General features: G+C 41.9%; 1 protein-coding gene across 1 annotated transcript in view; it reads left to right on the top strand.

Annotated features, from left to right (window-relative positions):
* The window catches only part of PRKAG1 (protein kinase AMP-activated non-catalytic subunit gamma 1), a 53508-nt gene that overhangs the window by 28444 nt on the left and 6161 nt on the right, over nt 1–18903 (top strand). Inside the window, exons 2-11 of the mRNA XM_073614053.1 lie at nt 1052–1106; nt 1199–1299; nt 1382–1463; nt 1545–1603; nt 9960–10005; nt 10131–10185; nt 10264–10390; nt 10468–10633; nt 15727–15764; nt 15846–15992. Of these exons, the coding sequence (XP_073470154.1) occupies nt 1052–1106; nt 1199–1299; nt 1382–1463; nt 1545–1603; nt 9960–10005; nt 10131–10185; nt 10264–10390; nt 10468–10633; nt 15727–15764; nt 15846–15992 (876 nt within the window). The remainder of the gene's footprint in view (nt 1–1051; nt 1107–1198; nt 1300–1381; nt 1464–1544; nt 1604–9959; nt 10006–10130; nt 10186–10263; nt 10391–10467; nt 10634–15726; nt 15765–15845; nt 15993–18903) is intronic.

Raw genomic sequence — 18903 nt, forward strand, 5'->3', positions numbered from 1 at the left:
TCCATAGCAACCAAAAAGTGTCCCTTTATGTCAAAAGTGGCTTTAGACCAGCTAGAAAACAGCGATAGTAAATTAGAACATTTGCAGAATTGAGCGATGAATCGTGGGGAAATTTATTTTATTATTATTATATTATTATTATATTATTTTTTTTTTAATTATTTATATTTATTTATTAAATATTATTTATTATAATTTGTTTTTGTGTTTCAAACTTCATCATACCCGGGATATCTACTAGACTCTTGTTTGGACAGATTTAAGTGTGTTATTGTTAAGGATTACAGGCCTACAATATAAAACGCCAAATTTCCATGCAAAATAATTGTACCGCTTTCAGCACCTAAAATCCAAAATAATCATACCGCCAGGGAGCTTAAAGTGATTGTAAGGGTTGTAATTAGAGAAAAAAAAAATTAAACTTGTTATACTTATCTGCTCTGTGCAATGATCTTGCACAGAGCACACCTGATCCTCTTCTTTTTAGGTCCTCTGCCAGCGGTCCTGGCTCCTCCTACCCCACCGAGTGCCAGACAAGCCTCTTGCTATGGGGGCACTCAAGCAGGCTCACTCCCGAGCCACGCTCATGTGAATGGACGTTGTCTATTCAAACACACAGCGCGGCTTGGCCCCACCCTCTGCTCTCTCCTCATTGACTCATTGGTTGTGATTGGCAGGAGCCAATGGCTCCCACTGCTGTGAGAGCCAATGAGGAGGAAATGAACCAGGAGAGATTCTGCTCTCATGTACCTCTCTGGATCGAGTTGGGGCTCAGGTAAGTGTAAGGGGGGCTGCACCCAGAAGGTTTTTTCCCTTAATGCATTAAGGGAAAAAAAACCTTCTGCCTTTTGGGCACAGAGTGGAAGGGGGTACAATCTGTCGGGCTTTTATTTCTGTCTGTTTGCAAGATTTCCCTGCAGGAATAGAGAAATAAAAAGTATACTCTTCATATGAATTTTGTCATGTTGGATTATTGCAGGGGACAGATAGTTGTCACAAACCAGCTGCTTAGTAACTGGAATCAACACTTTAATATCATTCTATGTTTTAGGGAACTGTTGTGATTGAACCCAGTGTAGAAGGAAAATGCGGGTCCCCAGTAGAAGGTAAAGAATCTTTTGACAACATTTGGTCCATACTTATTCATCAGTCATGGTTTTATTGTTTAGCCTTCCAATGTTTCTGTCTTCCTTCTCAGAATTGGACAGTGAAGTTTACACAAGGTTTATGAAGAATCACAAATGCTATGACCTTGTCCCCATCAGCTCAAAACTTGTAGTATTTGATACATCTCTTCAGGTAAGCAAACAAATGAACCATTTATCTGTCCTAGTACTATGTCTGCTTTTAGGCACCTTTTTAACTATACATTGACTTTCAGGTAAAGAAAGCCTTCTTTGCTTTAGTCAGTAATGGTGTGAGAGCCGCTCCTTTGTGGGACAGCAAGAAGCAGAGTTTTGTAGGTAGGCCACAAAGATGCTTGAAAATAATTATATAATAAATCCAAACTTTAATCTCACACCTTATTTTCCTTCCCCTTGAAGGCATGCTTACCATCACAGACTTCATTAATATTCTTCATCGATACTACAAATCTTCTATGGTAAGTTTTTTTTCCCATGTTTTCCTGTAGATATTTAAAGGAACACTGAGCTGAGCAAGATTTCCAGGGTAACGTGAAAATGCTAGTGGCTTTGTTGTAATTGCTATGATACTTTCTGAGTTACTGACCTGAAACGGACACACAGGTTCGATATTCTGACTTCAGTGGTTATGTGCTTGTTCCAAGTCAGTGAATCAAAAAGTATTTAAACCATTAGACTACACAACTAGCCAATGACAGCCCATCCATTAGGGGCGCTGCCCCCCTAATTCATGCGTCCGACCCTAATCTACATGCAGAGTGCCGGACATTCCAATGGGGTTTTTTTTTTCTTTTTTTAAAAGCTCGTGTTTAGAACCAGAGGCTCTAATCGGCTTCAAAAAAGTGTGGGCTCTGCGCCTCGAGTCCACCCAGTTGAGTGACAATAGCAAATTAATATTCCCTATTGTCTTCCTGATTCTCCACCCGGCCAATCAGGAATCGGGTTCTGAGATCCGATTGGCGGAGAGGAGAGGCGACTGTATTGGCCGCTGAGGAGGAGAAGACGCAGGGGAAGCCGCCGTGATGCAGAGGAGGAGGAGACACAGAGTGAAGCTGTCAAGGAGGAAGCGCTGCCCGTGACCTAGATGGGGGTAAGTGCGGGGCTGGTGGGCTGACGATCAAGTGGGGGGGGGGTGCCGCCCCATCCCCTCCCCCCCCCCAAAAATGGAGCACCAGTCGTCGCTGCAACTAGCACCTCCAGCATGAGGTCAGAAATATCTGATTCCATATTTTCACCCCTTTGGTGTCCGTTTATGAAGCAGTGATCAGCGGTGATCCCAAGGATCGCCGCTGATCACAGTCCATAAACAGTTTATGAAACAGTGATATTCGGGGGAGAACATGTTTGAACTTGTTCTCCCGCCGATTATCTCTACACATGGAGAATCCTCATTGAATGACACGGTAACGGCCAGTTTATGAAGCGGTGATCTCATCGCTTCACTGGCGATCTGTGTCAGAATTCACACTCCCAGGTTCACCAGCTCAGAGGTGGTGAATCGGGGAGTAAAGAGGAAATCCCGGGGGATCTGAGGGGGAAGGAGGAAGATTTTTAACTTCCTGTATTTTTAACACAGTAAGCATGTCCCCCTGTCATATTTATGTGTATACATATATATATATATACATATATACATATAATGTGTATATGTATATATATATATATAATGTGTGTGTATATACATGTATATATAATGTGTGTGTGTGTATACATATGTATATAATGTAGGGGGACTCATTATTTTATTAACATTAATCCACGCCGTCTGTCTGTGTATTGAGCAGTGATAATTTATCACTGCTTAATAAACTGACATCTCTGTATTTCTGGTGCTGTAATCTCGTAAAGTCTCAGGAGATTCCAGTATCAGGGGCCGTTCTCCACTGTTGGATGCGTTTGTAGATCTCTTCACTCCTCAAAAGGTGAAGCGATCTACACCGCTTCATAAACTGGCACACAGAGGAGAAAGATCTTCACTGTGAATACCGGAGAATGAAGCAGTGAATAGATTTCACTGCTTCATAAAGTCACCATGTGTCGGGTAAAATGGCTGTAACTTTATGAGTAATTTTACCTAAATCGTTATTAGATTTTTAAAAAGAAAATAAAATATTTTTTTGTTCACTATTTTAATGAATACATTCTAGAATTTTTTTTATTTTTATTTTTTATTGTATTCACACAAAATGTGGGTAAATTGTTTTTTGTTTTTTTTTCCCCAGTACTGTAATTGTGTTATAATTACAGTTTTAAACTGAGGCACACTGCCATCTTGGAGCAATGAAACAAAATATTACAATTCATTCCTTTTTTGAGGCAGGCATACATAAAAAGCTGGGGTAATATAGCAGTACTCTACACACTATATAGGATAGATTTGGCAGTGCAAGTAGGATTCATCTACTTGTATTGGCAAAACTATTACTAAACACATTCACATATATTATCAGTTCATGCCTTTCTCTAAACTTTATCAATCCTAACAATTATTCTTCTCAAAGTTCGCCTCCACAGTAATTATATTTACAACAGCTACATGATTTCTAAATACATTTCTGCGTTACAACATCACATCCTCTGTCATTACCAGTTTCTCCAAAACATGATCATGTAAGGCATCTTTCACACGAAATGTCCTCAATTGCCAAATATTGTTTTATTATTATTATTATTATACAGGATTTATATAGCACCAACAGTTTGCGCAGCGCTTTACAATGTAGAGGGGGACAGTACAATTACAATACAGTTCAATACAAAAGGGACAGAAGGGCCCTGCTCGCGGAGCTTACAATCTAAAGGAAGGGGGAGGTGGTACAAAATGTTAATGCTGGGGGAGATGATCTGATGAAGGTGGCATGGATACAGTTCAAAATGTTAATGCTGGGGGAGATGATCTGATGAAGGTGGCATGGATACAGTTCTTAGGTGGAGGTGGGATTGGCTTCCCTGAATAAGTAAGTTTTCAGGTGATTGCCCTAAAGATACACAGAGTAAGGTCTGACCGGACATACTGGGGCAGGGAATTCCAGAGGATGGGAGAGGCTCTGGAGAAGTCCTGGAGGTAACGAGGGAGCTAGAGGGTAGGAGGTCTTGGGACGAGTGGGAGGATGATTTGGACGATATCTGCAGATGAGGTTGGGGATGGCCTTGTATGTTGTGTTTAGTATTTTGAATTTTATATGGTGGGGTAGTGGCAGAGAGGAGCAGCAGTCACGGATCGGTTAGTAAGGTGTATGAGTCTAGCAGCAGCATTCATAATAGACTGGAGGGAGGGTAGCCTGTGTAAAGGTAGGCTAGTGAGGAGAAAGTTGCAATAGGCAAGACGGGAAAAAAACCAAGGAGTGAATAAGTTGTTTTGTGGTGTCATTATTTAGGAAGGGGCAAATTCTAGATATGTTGCGGAGGTTAAGGCGTTGTAGCCAGTGATTGAATGTGGGGCTGAAGGAGAGGTCAGAGTCTAGGATTACACCCAGCACCCTGGCATGTGCGGAGGGACCAATGGTTGTGCCGTTGATCTTAATAGTAAAGTCATGGGGAGGGGATCGGGAGGAGGAAATATTTCAAGTTTTTCAAGGATTGAGTTTGAGGAAGTGCTGTGACATCCATACTGATATGTCACTCAGTAAGTTTGTGATAGGTGAGGAGATTGAGGGGGTGAGTTGAAGAGTGGAGTGATGGATCTGGGTGTATTTAGTTTAGATGTTTAAAACACCCCTTAAAGTTCACCCAACACTGAAATATCACCTGTCAAATTCTTTTATCTCTACATGGTTGGGAACCGATTTACTCCAGCCACAAAATCAAGGTGTATGTGGGAATCCTCCCTGCTGTGCTATTTGTATTCTGATACCCCAGAATACTTTGTCTGAATACAAAGATCAGTGCTGCAGCCGCTGCTCGAGTGGCTTTTACCTGACAGGGTGGTTAGTCCAATCGGAACATCGACTTCTGTTTAACCGCTTGCCGACCGCCTCACGACTATATACGTCGGCAGAATGGCACGAGTAGGCAGAGTAACGTACCCGTACGTTACTCCCCTCCCGCGGGCTGGGGGTGCAATCGCAATCGGGTTTCCGAGGTGGTCGGCTTCGTTCCAGGAGCGATCTGTCCTGAGGGGAGGCCAGCGATTCATGGCCTCACGATCGCTGCTGACGAATGAGAAGCTTCCTCTGCTTCTGAAACTGTACACAGAAGCAGAGGAAGTGATGTCGTCTGTCATCTTGCAGCCTTTTCATTCCAGCACCCAAGGAGAGAAGACATCAGAGTGAGTTGCACCAACAGCACACTAACACTTGTACACCTAGGCACACAAGTCGCCCCCTGCACCCCCTGTTACAGTGACACCAATAGCAGTTTTCAATTTTTTTACTGATCACTGCATTGGTGTCATTTTGTGACTGTCATAAGTGTTAGGGCTGTTAGTGGTAGGCCCCTTTAGGTCTAGGGTATCCCCCTAACCCCCCCTAATAAAGATTTAACCCCTTGATCACCCCCCAATTAACCCTTTCACCCCCTGTCGCCAGTGTCACTAAGCAATCTTTTTTCTGATCGCCGTATTAGTGTCGCGGGTGACGCTAGTTAGCCTGTTAGTATATGGGGCTACCTGACGGTGAACCTAAATAACTAACTAATAAAGGTTTTAACCCCCTGATTGCCCCCTAGTTAATCCTTTCACCCCCTGTCACCAGTCATCACCGCTGTATAAGTGTCACAGGTGACGCTAGTTAGCTGTTTAGGTTCACCGTCAGGTTTTTATAGCATCAGGTACCCCCATAGATTACCTAATAAAGGTTTTAACCCCTTGATTGCCCCCTAGTTAACCCTTTCACCCCCTGTCACCAGTGATCACCGTATAAGTGTTATAGGTGACGCTGGTTAGTTGGTTCGATTTTTATAGCGTCAGGGCACCCGCCGTTTATTACCCAATAAAGGTTTAACCCCCTGATCGCCCAGCGGGTGATATCAGTTAGGTCTGTGTCACCCCAGGCAGCGTCAGATTAGTGCCAGTAGCACTAACACCCTCGCACGAAGCATACACCTCCCTTAGTGGTATAGTGTCTGAACGGATCAATATCTGATCAGATCTATACTAGTGTCCCCAGCAGTTTAGGGTTTCCGAAAACGCAGTGTTAGCAGGATCAGCCCAGATACCTGCTAGCACCTGCGTTTTGCCCCTCCGCCCAGCCCACCCAAGTGCAGTATCGATCGATCACTGTCACTTACAAAACACTAAACACATAACTGCAGCTTTCACAGAGTCAGGCCTGATCCCTGCGATCGCTAACCGTTTTTTTGGTAGCGTTTGATACAGTTGCTGACAGCCTAGGAGCTTTTTTTCCTGTGAGTCTCACTAGTGTACTAGTAAATTTAGAGCCCAAAATGGTAAATCGAAGGTACACTAGTGAAGAGGCCTCTACATTTCTGAGCATGACAGATGGTGAAGAGGAAGTCACTCATCTGTCAGATTCAGGCTCAGAATATGATCCTGTAGACCACAGCGGCTTCATGACAAATAGCTCTGACGACGGAGAAGTGGTCCCTGCCAAGGTCAGGCGCACCCGACCCCGTTCTTCTGCTGTTGAGGTACAAGAACCGCAGGGCTCTCGTATGGAGCAGAGAGCCAGTGCTAGTGCCGCTCATCCTTCTGGTGAACTGGCAAGCACCAGCGGCCTAGTACACCCTGGTCGTACATCCAGCACTGGAGTATCACGTGGTGACGTGGCGAGTCCCATAAGTGTATTTCAAGCTGGCGAGGTGGTAAGCACAAGTAGTGTCCCGCTGCCACCAAGAAGACAAAGACAGGCCCGTCGTGCCCATAGTGTCCTTCCTGCAGAATTTGCCAATCCTAATCGGGAGCCCACTACTTGTTCAGCACCCGTACTTCGCCCATTCACTGGCCAACCTGGAATTCGGGTGGAAACAGATGATTTTACATCACTTGATTTTTATTCACTGTTTTTCATGGAAGATCTCTATAGATCTATTGTGGACCAATTGTATGCTGGTCTATTCATTGCCGCTAATCCCCACTTGTCCTCCCTTCCCCAGAGATTGGAAACCAATTACGGTTTCCGAATTTAAGACCTTTCTGGGCCTATCCCTCCTCGTGGGCGTAACTAAAGAGTGAGTTGTGGTCATATTGGTCCACTGACCCAATTCACTATACGCCCGTGTTCTCTGCTTCCATGGCCAGGGCACGATATGAGCAGATCTTTCGGTTCATGCACTTCACCGACAATGAACTCTGTCGTCCTCATGGAGACCCTGGATACGATCGGCTCTACAAAATTCGGCCCCTCGTAAACCACTTCAACCAACGTTTTTCAGCCTTGTTTACTCCCGATCAAGTTGTCTGCGTTGAGTCCCTGATTAAATTTTCTGGCCGCTTGTCTTTAAAAACAGTATCTTCCCAGCAAGCGTCTCAGATACGGGGTCAAGATGTGTAAGCTCTGTGACAGGGCCACAGGCTATGCATATAGTTTTATGGTTTACGAGGGAAGAGATAGTCACGTACAGCCACCGAACTGCAGAGAGTACATAGGGAGCGCTGGCAAGATTGTGTGAGACTTGCTGTCACCCTTATTCGGAAAGGGGTATCATTTGTATGTGGACAATTATTACACAAGCGTGCCACTTTTTAGTCACTTGTTTGATCATCAGATTGGCGCATGTGGCACCGTGCGATCTAATCGCCGGGACTTACCCCAGAGGCTTGTAGATTCCCGTCTTAGGCTGGGGGAGAGAGCCTGCTTGAAGTGCAATAATTTGCTCACTGTGAAGTGGAGGGATAATAAGAATGAAAGGAACAGTTTAAAAATAAAATAAAAAAGCAAAATAATTAAAAAAAAAAAAAAAGAACCATTTGGAGACAATGCATTTGCTACTTAGTACAAGAGAACATTGCCCTCTGCATGGACTGGTTATCGGTTATATACCTGGAAGAGTTACCCCTCTCCAATCCTTCTTCATTTTTTTTTTTTTTTTTTTTTTTAGGTTGCCTATAGCTTCCCAAGGGGACAGATTATCCTTTTCACGCCTAAGCTTATTTCTGACATTTGGTGTTTACAAGTTAAAAGCCATATTTTTTGCTAGAAAATGACTAAGAATAATTGCACAAACTCGTGGAATGGCAACAAACTACGGTACCTAAAAATCTCCATAGGCGATGCTTTAATTTATTTTTACAGTTACCAGAGGAGGTCTAGTGCTGTAATTATTGCTCTCACTCTGGCGATCGTGGCGATACCTCACATGTATGATTGAACATTGTTTACATATGCGGACGCGACTTCCGTAAGCGTTTTCTTTGCTGCGCGAGCTCGCTGGCACGGGGGCGCTTTAATAAAAAAAAAAAAATTCTTATTTATTTTTATATTATTAAATTGTGTTTTTTGGGGGTTTTTTTATATTTTGATCACTTTTATTGCTGTCACAAGGAATGTAAACATCCCTTGTGACAGTAATAGGTAGTGACAGGTACTCTTTATGGAGGGATCGGGGTCTAAAAGACCTCCAGTCCCTCCTTTGCACTTCAAAGTATTCAGATCGCCGAAATACTGTATATTTTTTAAAATCCGCCGCCATTGGCAGCCGAGTAAACAGGAAGTGACATTGTGATGTCGCTTCCGTGTTTACATTCAGGAGACTGGAACGAAGCAGTTTCCGGCTTTGATTCAGTCTCTCTCTAGCCGCCGGAAGTGGCGGATCGTGAATCGGGTCTCCCGGTGGGACAGGAGGCCCGGCCAGAGCGGCGGGAGGGGGGATGTCCCCTACCGCTCCTCCAGGATAACAATCAAGTTGCTTTTAGCCGCATCGGTTGTTATCCCTGGATAGCCGATTGCCCGCTCTAAAAAACAGTACCGGGATGATGCCCGGTAGAGCAGCATTCTATTCACCCCCATGTGACAGTGCTGTCACAAGGAGAAGCTGCCTGAGTGCTCCCCACACCCCCCTGCATAAGCATCTGCTTATTGTGGGCAACTACTCACTTTCTCCACTTTTAAAGAACTCTTTGGTTAGAAAAATGTATATCTATATCTGGTATTTACCCAAGTTCATGTCACTGACAGTGCAAGAGAATGCATCCTGAAACAAAACAAAAAAAATCATCCTCTCCTAAAAAAAATTCCAGGCATCAGCATTTCATAGTTGTCCAGCTTTGACCAGTGTAACTATGAATATGACCTACCTGGCCAATGCTGCTAGAAGCTGGAAATCACTGAAGTAGACACCGCTACTTCAGTGATCTCCACTTGTTTTTGGGTCCCGTGCTGAGTGGCCAGCCTGGTGTCTTGTGAATACATTACAGGCATCATTTAAGCAATGCCTTCCATCTTCTGAATGAATGCAAAGTTTTCTAAAATTGGATGAGATTGAGCGTGCAATGTCACCACCCTGCCACTCCGCCTCAGTCAGAATCACTTTGCAACCATTCTGAAAATGCAAAGTGTTCTCTGAACCTCCTGTGTTCACAGTGCAGCAGAGCAGCCATTCAGCGTGGGCCAGTGGAGATCATTGGAGTAATAGTGTCTTCTTCAGTGGTTTCTGACAGTATCGGGCAGGTATTTCATATACATGATTACATTTGTCCAAGCTGGACAAATTTAACTGTATAACATGCCATGCCTGGAGTTATCCTTTAAATTGCATATACCCTAGCAATAAACATCTTTTCCTATTTAGTTCTATAACATAAAAAAGCTTTATTTCTGTCTTTTTCATTGATGCTCAGTGACTAGTAGAAGCAGTTTATGATAAGCTTTACATCTGATGGCTTACTGAAGTGTTACTTTGCTCCCTGTGTGTTATCAGGTGCAAATTTATGAGCTGGAGGAACATAAGATAGAGACTTGGAGAGGTATGTTATCAAACTACAAGTTAAATATCTGCCATTTCTTGTGTGAAAAATATGGGTAGAACAAATAATCAGATAGTTGAAGGCAACTGAGATCTAAACCTTGTTGAATTATTTACTTTCTTTAGAAGTGTATTTACAAGACTCGTTTAAGCCTTTGGTCAGCATATCACCCAGTGCCAGGTGTGTATTGGTCACGCTTAATACTTGTCCATCTTAGGAATTGTTACAATATTCAACTAATATTTTTTTGCCCCTCAGCCTATTTGATGCAGTTTCGTCTCTGATTAAAAATCGCATTCATCGTCTGCCAGTCATTGCTCCAGACTCCGGAAATACACTGTACATATTAACGCACAAGAGGATTCTCAAGTTTCTTAAACTTTTTGTGAGTCTCCTTCTATCTATGGCTGCTACTTCCCTTTTTTGGGCTTCAGGATTTTTCACTTTTCTCTGTGTTTCCAGATGTCTGAACTGGAAAAGCCAGCTTTTGTGAATCAAACACTAGAGCAACTGAAGATTGGAACATACGATAACATTGCTATGGTGCATCCCAACACTCCTGTCTACGTTGCTCTGGGTATTTTTGTTCAGCGCCGTGTATCTGCTTTACCTGTTGTTGATGATTCTGGTAAGTGTATATATATATATATATATAATTTATTTATTTATTTTTTTTTTATATATAATGTATTACATTTATTTCGCCAACCAAGTCAAACTTTTTTAGATGTTGACAGTGATCATACGCAAAAAACCTGACCGGTTGGTTGTGATAAAGTTGATCGATCAACTTCAGTACAGCCAACCTGCCCATAGATGGATCGGAATTTGGCCGGTTCCTGCTGATCCGGCCAAATTTCGATCCGTCGATGGCCAGCTTAAGTTCTGAATAGAGAAGGAAAGGTTTACAACTCCAGTATTTTTATTGTGTGCTATTGGAGAGATTTCCTTTCACTTCCTTTCCAAGAGACACAATAGAAGGTAGGAGTATATCTCTACAAAGGGAGAGGTGTCCCCATTGGAAAAGTTTCCCTCACCTCTTGTTCTAGTGACAACTTTAACATTTTGGATCTCCCATCACTTTATGTTGCAGTGGCAATGGTCACTATATATTTAGTGAGAGTGACTCTCCTCAGCAAGGACACTGACAATGATGCAAATGTGACAGGGTCTTTATGATGAATCCAAGGGTCCCATTTTTATTTGAAGGTTTAATTAAGTTGTTATTGTAAACAGTTCTTTGCATCTTGGTTAATAAATGCAGACGCTCTTGTGGCTGGTTGTAACAAGGGTCTAAAATGTGGCTCACTATATTGTGGCTCGCAATTTTTTGTTTCTTTTTTTTGATTCAGGCAATTAGAGGATATGAGAAAATATTAGTGATCCAGCTATATTAAGTCAACTTGTTGGCTTGTAACTTGTTTTAACTAGTGGGCAAGTCTCCCCCCAAAGCAATAGTGCAAGACCTTTAGAGGTTCTGTGAGAAGATGTTCCCTGCTTTCATAAGGTGTTATATATATAATCGTACATTTTGTAAAAAGTATTTATTGACAGCTGTAGTCCTACGCTGTTTCCCCGAAAATAAGACCTAGCGTGATTGTCGGTGATGGCTGCAATATAAGCCCTACCCCCCAAATAAGCCCTAGTTAAAGTCCTTGTAGGTCTTATTTTCAGGGTAGAGCTTATTTTTGGGGAAACAGGGTAGGGCTTATTTGGGGGGTAGGGCTTATATTGCAGCCATCACCGACAATCATGCTAGGTCTTAGGTAGAATTGCTAAAAAGGAGGTTGTAGTGAATTTGTGATCATATCAAGCATTAGAGATGATGTCCTCTGGATATATAGATATCTTCAAACTAGAATATTCTGTGGAAGAACTAAGGGTGGGGATGCCAGGTAGTGCTTTATGTTAAAATATCTGTAATACCCCACTGGTGGAACAACTCTAGGTAACCAAAGCAAAAAAAAAATCATTTTCCACCAACCAAACACTTCAGCTCTAATGAGAGTTATGTAACCACCATAAAAAAGAAGATATCTGATCGTTACATAGTTACATAGTAGGTGAGGTTGAAAAAAGACACAAGTCCATCAAGTCCAACCTATGTGTGTGATTATATGTCAGTATTACATTGTATATCCCTGTATGTTGTGGTCGTTCAGGTGCTTATCTAATAGTTTTTTGAAACTATCGATGCTCTCCACTGAGACCACCGCCTGTGGAAGAGAATTCCACATCCTTGCCGCTCTTACAGTAAAGAACCCTCTATGTAGTTTAAGGTTAAACCTCTTTTCTTCTAATTTTAATGAGTGGCCACGTGTCTTGTTAAACTCCCTTCCGCATAAAAGTTTTATCCCTATTGTGGGGTCACCAGTATGGTATTTGTAAATTGAAATCATATCCCCTTTCAAGCGTCTCTTCTCCAGAGAGAATAAGTTCAGTGTTCGCAACCTTTCCTCATAACTAATATCCTCCAGACTCTTTATTAGCTTTGTTGCCCTTCTTTGTACTCGCTACATCCTTCCTGAGGACTGGTGCCCAGAACTGGACAGCATACTCTAGGTGCGGCCGGACCAGAGTCTTGTAGAGCAGGAGAATTTTATATTTTTGTGAGACTCATGGCCTTCATGAGTCTCACAAAACTCTCACCTTATGTATTGAAGAAAATTGCATCACTGAGTAAGTTGGACTCTCCACAGCACCCTATTAGGTCCTTTTCTTGCTCACAGAGTCCAACTTAATCAGTGATGCGATTTTCTTAATTACATGAGGTGAGAGTTTTGTGAGACTGTTGTAACACCGCGCAAGATCACTTTATATATTTTTATTTGTGTATTGTGAACACTACAGGCAGTCCCCGAGTTATGAACACCCGAGTTACAAACGACTTCTGCTTACGAACGACCTCAAATGCCGGCCACTTGTGCTCCACGCTGGTCCTGGATACCTCCGGACACATCCCATACTGCAGTACTACATGTACTGCACGGCCAGAAGAGCCCCAGATAACATAACCAGCTCCCGGAACATCCCACATCCATGCACAGGCGGACGTTACACTTACGAATGCAGTGTTCCGACCGGAAGTTACACTTACAAATGCAGTGTTGCGACTTACGAACAACTTCGACTTGCGAACAAACCTACAGTCCTTATTGTGTTCGTAACTCGGGGACTTCCTGTATTAGGTGTTGTTGCTGGTTTTGCATATTATTATCAATCTTTCTGTAAATAGACACATTTTACTAGTTACTCCAAGTAGCGCGAGGGACACTTTTACACATTCCATTGTTGAAAGAAAGCCATAAGAAGTCCCATTTACAGTTTGTGAGAAGCCATGTGGGGGACATAGCAAACTCTGGTCAGATGAGACCAAAATTTAACTTTTTGGCCTAAAATTTCACTCTAGATGTTCAAAGCTGGTAGAGACATACCCAAAAAGACTTGCAGCTCTAATTGCAGTGAAAGGTGGTTCTACAAAGTATTGACTCAGGGAGGCTGAATACAAATGTACGCCACACTTTTCAGATATTTATTTGTAAAAAAAAATTGAAAAACATTTTTCATTTTCCTTTCACTTCACAATTATGTGCCACGTTGTGTTGGTCTATCACATAAAATCCAAAAAAAATACATTTACATCTTTGGTTGTAACATGACAAAATTATGAAAAATTTCAAGAGGTATGAATACTTTTTCAAGGCACTGTACATTGCTTACAGTTTCCTTCACTTTAGCTTTTGTTGCCTGTTTATTGCTCTGACATTCTGTGTTGCACTGTACATTGACTGTGCTAGGCTTTTCGTAGTGTTTCCTGCATGACAGGAACACCGGGAAAAATGGCTTAGTTACCCAAGCTCAACAATAGCTTTTTTTTGTTTATCTATACATAATGCATGAGCAGTGTTTCATCCTGTTAACCATTTGAATCCTTGAGCCTTTTCCTTCCTATACCCCCTTCTGTCCCATTTTTAATTTTTTCATTTTCTTGCTTCCACATCTTATACATTTTAGCATTTGTGTCTACCCAAACATAGTTTCCTTTTTTTTTTTTTCAAGTGAGGTTTGTTAAAGCTGGATTGTTTAGTGACACTATCAAGGTGGATACATTGTATTCCACTACACATTGCAGTCAAAATGTACACTTTTCTTCAGTCCTCACCTTACAGTCTGAGGCTGGGTTCACACTCTTCCGACAAACGCTCTGGCATTGGGAGCATTGGGAGCACATGTCGCATGACGTGTATAAATCAATGTTTCCCTATGGTCCGACACAAGCCGGTCCGACTTTGAAAATGCTCCCTGTACTACTTTGGTCCGACTTTGATCCTACGTCAGCCCATTGACTATCATTGAAGTAGGATCAAAGTCGGATCCTTGTCCTAATCATCCGACTTTGGCATCCGACATTGTGTTATTTCCTGCCCCCTGCTGTAGCCCCTCCCATTGTGTGTTAGTTTTGATTGGTCAAAGGACAAGTGTACTATCTGAAAAGTCAGATCAAAGTAGTATCCTGTTCATGAAAGTCGGATGGATGTAGGATCAATGTAGGACTGATGTCGCAGAGCAAAGTAGGATGAAAGTCGTACTACTGTTGTGTAGTATAGTGTGAACCCAGCCTAAAGCTCCATTCACACCAGCCATTTAGGCCAGTGCAAATTGTAGCGGCAGGAATCGCTCCGGCTCTGAGTGGCTTGGTGTACCGTTGTTCACTATAATGACAGGTTGCAGGCAGCCGAAGCTATTCGCTGCTGTTCGTGCGCCCAGGCATTACCTGCGGTGATCGCTGCTGGATGCAGGTAATTGCTAGCTGTTCAGAGACCATCGAATAGCTGCAGCCACCCACGACCTGTCATTAAAGTGAATGGGGCTGGCAGCTGCAACTAGCCGCTCACAGCTGCAGCAGGAATCTTTGATTCCTGCCCCTAAAATTCGCACCGGCCTAAATCACCGGTGTAAATGTAGCCTAATGCTCCTACCACAGTTAGATACTTTTACTCTACTTCATCTGAAGCCTATTCTTTGGATTGTTGGAAGAAACTAGTGCCTCCTGAGTCCATGTTCAATTGCTTGAGTTTCTTATACCAATTGGTATATATGCATTGCTATTTGTAACGTTCAAATATTGTGAAGACTTTTCTTTTAAACAGTTAACTGGGTATTCTTTAAAAAATGTGCTGCCTGTAAAAAATAAAACAACGTTCTAAACTGAAATTTACTAGAGCAGATTCAATAGTCTGTTCATGAATGTATTCACAAGGTTAGTCAAGGCTGTACACCTCCAAGAATCAGCTCTGCCAAGGGACAGGCTCTGTGGCTGTTTGCATGTAAACAGTCATCTGAGGCATTACATGCAATTATGGACAGAGGATAGGCCCTGGTCATTGATTTGTACAATCTTTCTGGCTGCAATTGATTGCAAACACCAGGGATCTACGTGGGAGATTAATGTTGGCACTGGAAGGTGTATGGCCTTAATCGGTCGTGTGAATAAGGACTATTGAAAGGCAATCACTTCACTTTCTCCTCTTTTACAGAATTCTTTAGTTAGGGAATTTATATCGATAGATGGTATTTACCAGAATTTATGCCACCAACCATGCAAGAGAGCAGAATTCATTCTAAAAAGAGACTCTAGGAATGATCAAAGTGTGTTCTTTTATTCTATAACATTACAAAGTTTTATGTCTGCTTTTCATGGCTGGTTGTTCTTGTTCACAGGGCGTGTGGTGGATATTTATTCCAAGTTTGATGTCATTGTGAGTACTTCTCTTTCATCATAGCATATTCTGGTGATCTCTGTATGCATCAGGTCTGATATCTCCTTTTGTTATATCTAGAATTTAGCTGCTGAGAAAACTTACAATAATTTGGATATCACCGTGACAAAGGCTCTTGGACATCGCTCTCCTTACTTTGAAGGTGTCCTAAAATGTTACCCATATGAAACTCTTGAAACCATCATCAACCGGCTCGTTGAAGCAGAGGTAGAAAAATAATACATTTTACAGAACGTGTGCTGTAAACAGCAGCAATCAATAGAGTATCAGGAACAATGGAGACAAAGTGAATGCAAAATAAGCAAAGGTGTGAATATTAGATTACTGAAGTCTAATACCAAAAAGGGTGTAGTGTGCCTTGTGGAAAGAAGAGTTCTTGACAAAACTTACAGTGCATCTGGAAAGTATTCACAGAGCTTCACTTTTTCCACATTTTGTTATGTTGCAGCCTTTCTTCAAAATGGAATAAATTCATTATTTGCCTAAAAAATTCTACAAATAATACCCCATAATGACAACGTGAAAGAAGTTTGTTTTAAATGTTTGCAGATTTAATAAAAATAAAAAAGCGGGAAAAAAATCGTACATAAGTATTCACAGCCTTTGCCATGACACTCAAAATTGAGCTCAGGTGCATCCTGTTTCCACTGATCATCCTTGAGATGTTTCTAAAACTTGATTAGAGTCCACCTGTATTAAATTCAGTTGATTGGATATGATTTGGAAAGGCACACCTGTCTATATAAGGTCCCACGCACAGTTAACAGTTCATGTCGGAGCACAAACCAAGCCATGAAGTCCAAGAAATTGTCTGTAGACCTCCAATACACGATTGTATCGAGGCACAGATCTGGGGAAGGGTACAGTAAAATTTCTGCAGCATTGAAGGTCCCAACGAGCACAGTGGCCTCCATCATCCGTAAATGGAAGTAGTTTGGAATTGCCAGGACTCTTCCTAGAGCGGAGAAGAACCTTCCAGAGAGAAGAACCTTCCAGAAGAGCAACCATCTCTGCAGCACTCCACCAATCAGGCCTGTATGGTAGAGTGGCAAGACGGAAGTCACTAAAAGGCACATGACAGCCCGCCTGGAGTTTGCCAAAAGGCACTGTAAGGACTCTGACCATGAGAAACAAAATTCTCTGGTCTGATCAAACAAAGATGGAAAGAGAGGGGTGTTTTTGGGACCTCACCCCTTCCCTTGGGGAATTGCATGATTTTCATGCTATTTTTCACCTTTTTATTTTTATTTTTTTATGTGGCATATGATTTCCATCACTTTGTATCCACCATGCTTTTTCAGGCTACAATGGGTGTTGGTTTCTAATCAATGAATATGTATGGGAGGAGCCCGGGGAGTGTCGGGCATTACTTATACCCTCACTGGGAGTCTTGTTTACACTCTGGCTTTTCTCCTAACACATGCATACCATATCTTGGAGCATGTCTCTGTGCAATGTCACCAGGTAACTATCCCTTTGATTTTTCTCTTTATCACGAAGACCGCACGCACACTTTTCTGTTTTTCCTCACCCCTTCCCCCTTTGGGGAATCACATGATTTTCATGCAATTTTTCACCTTTTTATTTTATTTTCTCTTTATGTGGTATATGATTCCCTTCACTTTGTTTCCACCACGCTTTCCACTTTTTTAGGCAATAATGGGTGTTGGTTTATAGTCCATGAATATGTACATACCGGTACTATTCACATTTATTGGTCCTATATTATTTACTCTACAGACATTGTATCAAATGTGGAAAACAACACAATTTATAATGAAGGTATACTGGACAATCACTCAAATATCTAGTGGATGTTTACAATGAAGAGACACACCAAGAGCAGTTTCTATAAAACGCATAAAACAAAAAACTTTACTGGACATCAAAATACATAAAGTTCCTTACACATAAAAGTTACCCTAAACATTACACCAAATAACAAAGCTTAAACATACACTCCGATTTCCAATATCCCCAAGAAACGTAATACTTAACTCTGGAAACAGGACAATTCAGAAATCCTGGCTGCATGCTTGGTCCTTTCACAGACTGCCAAACAACAGCCTTCCTCTCAAAACACACTTCTGCCCCACACAGTATGCTAGTGACTATTATAGTCCTGTATACCAGAGACCACCCACAGGATGTAGCCCTCTTAACCACTCACAGGTCATTTTGTGAGTGATGTCAGCAATGCACGGCTGCACTTTCCCCCCACAGCCGCATGATCAATTGAATATGCTCACTACACCACCTGTGGGTGAGAGATATTATTACACATGTATGGGGACATTTGTCATGAATCAATGAAAAATATATCCATAACTGATAAACGTATTTGGATTCTTTTCACCCTTGCCCATTACGTTTGGAGGGTGCTCCTGGGGTGTGTCGGTGTGCTCGCTTCTTCCTTGGGTTCATTCCCTCAGTTCCCGGGATAGACTCGCTTTACAGATCCTGACTTGCAACAGCGCTTATTTAGAACAATTTATACGTAAGTATTCCAGGGAGATACACATCTTGTTTCCACTTGTCCCTACCTTTTTTTCTTACCATCTGGGCAAAACATTTAAATCCTATTCAGTACTTTTTTCATTCTTTTTCTGATATTCTATGCGTTTTCTCCTGATGAGTGGCAACTGACCACGAAACGCTTCAAGCCTATTCAATGTCATCATGTTCCCAACACATAGCTTGACCTCAACTGTGATTCCTCTGTATCCTATAACCCATTTTTTTTCATTACCAAAACAAGCATTTTACTTTTTATACCAGTTACTTTCATGGGACACTATGTGATTTTCAGATGCGTCCATGTATACATATATAAATTCTTCTTTATTGTATGTCATCGTTTTGTATATAGGTTAACATACTCATGTTCAAACGTATCACATGTTATGAGGTATGCTTTGTTTTTATGTCAATTAAACAATTTACATAATTTCTCCTACCACGTGTCTTGTGCCTCACTCAAAGTCCCAAAAAAACTCTTTCTTTTTATTTTCGATTTAGGAGTGGAGGTGCATGTAATCATGCACATCATTTAAAGTTCCATTACCCTCTTGCTTTCTAGATGAAGCAAGGATTTAACTCTTTGGACTGAATGGCAAGC

This window comes from Aquarana catesbeiana, linkage group LG02 (genome assembly GCF_042186555.1).
Source record: "Aquarana catesbeiana isolate 2022-GZ linkage group LG02, ASM4218655v1, whole genome shotgun sequence".
In the NCBI taxonomy this organism is placed as follows: Eukaryota; Metazoa; Chordata; class Amphibia; order Anura; family Ranidae; genus Aquarana; species Aquarana catesbeiana.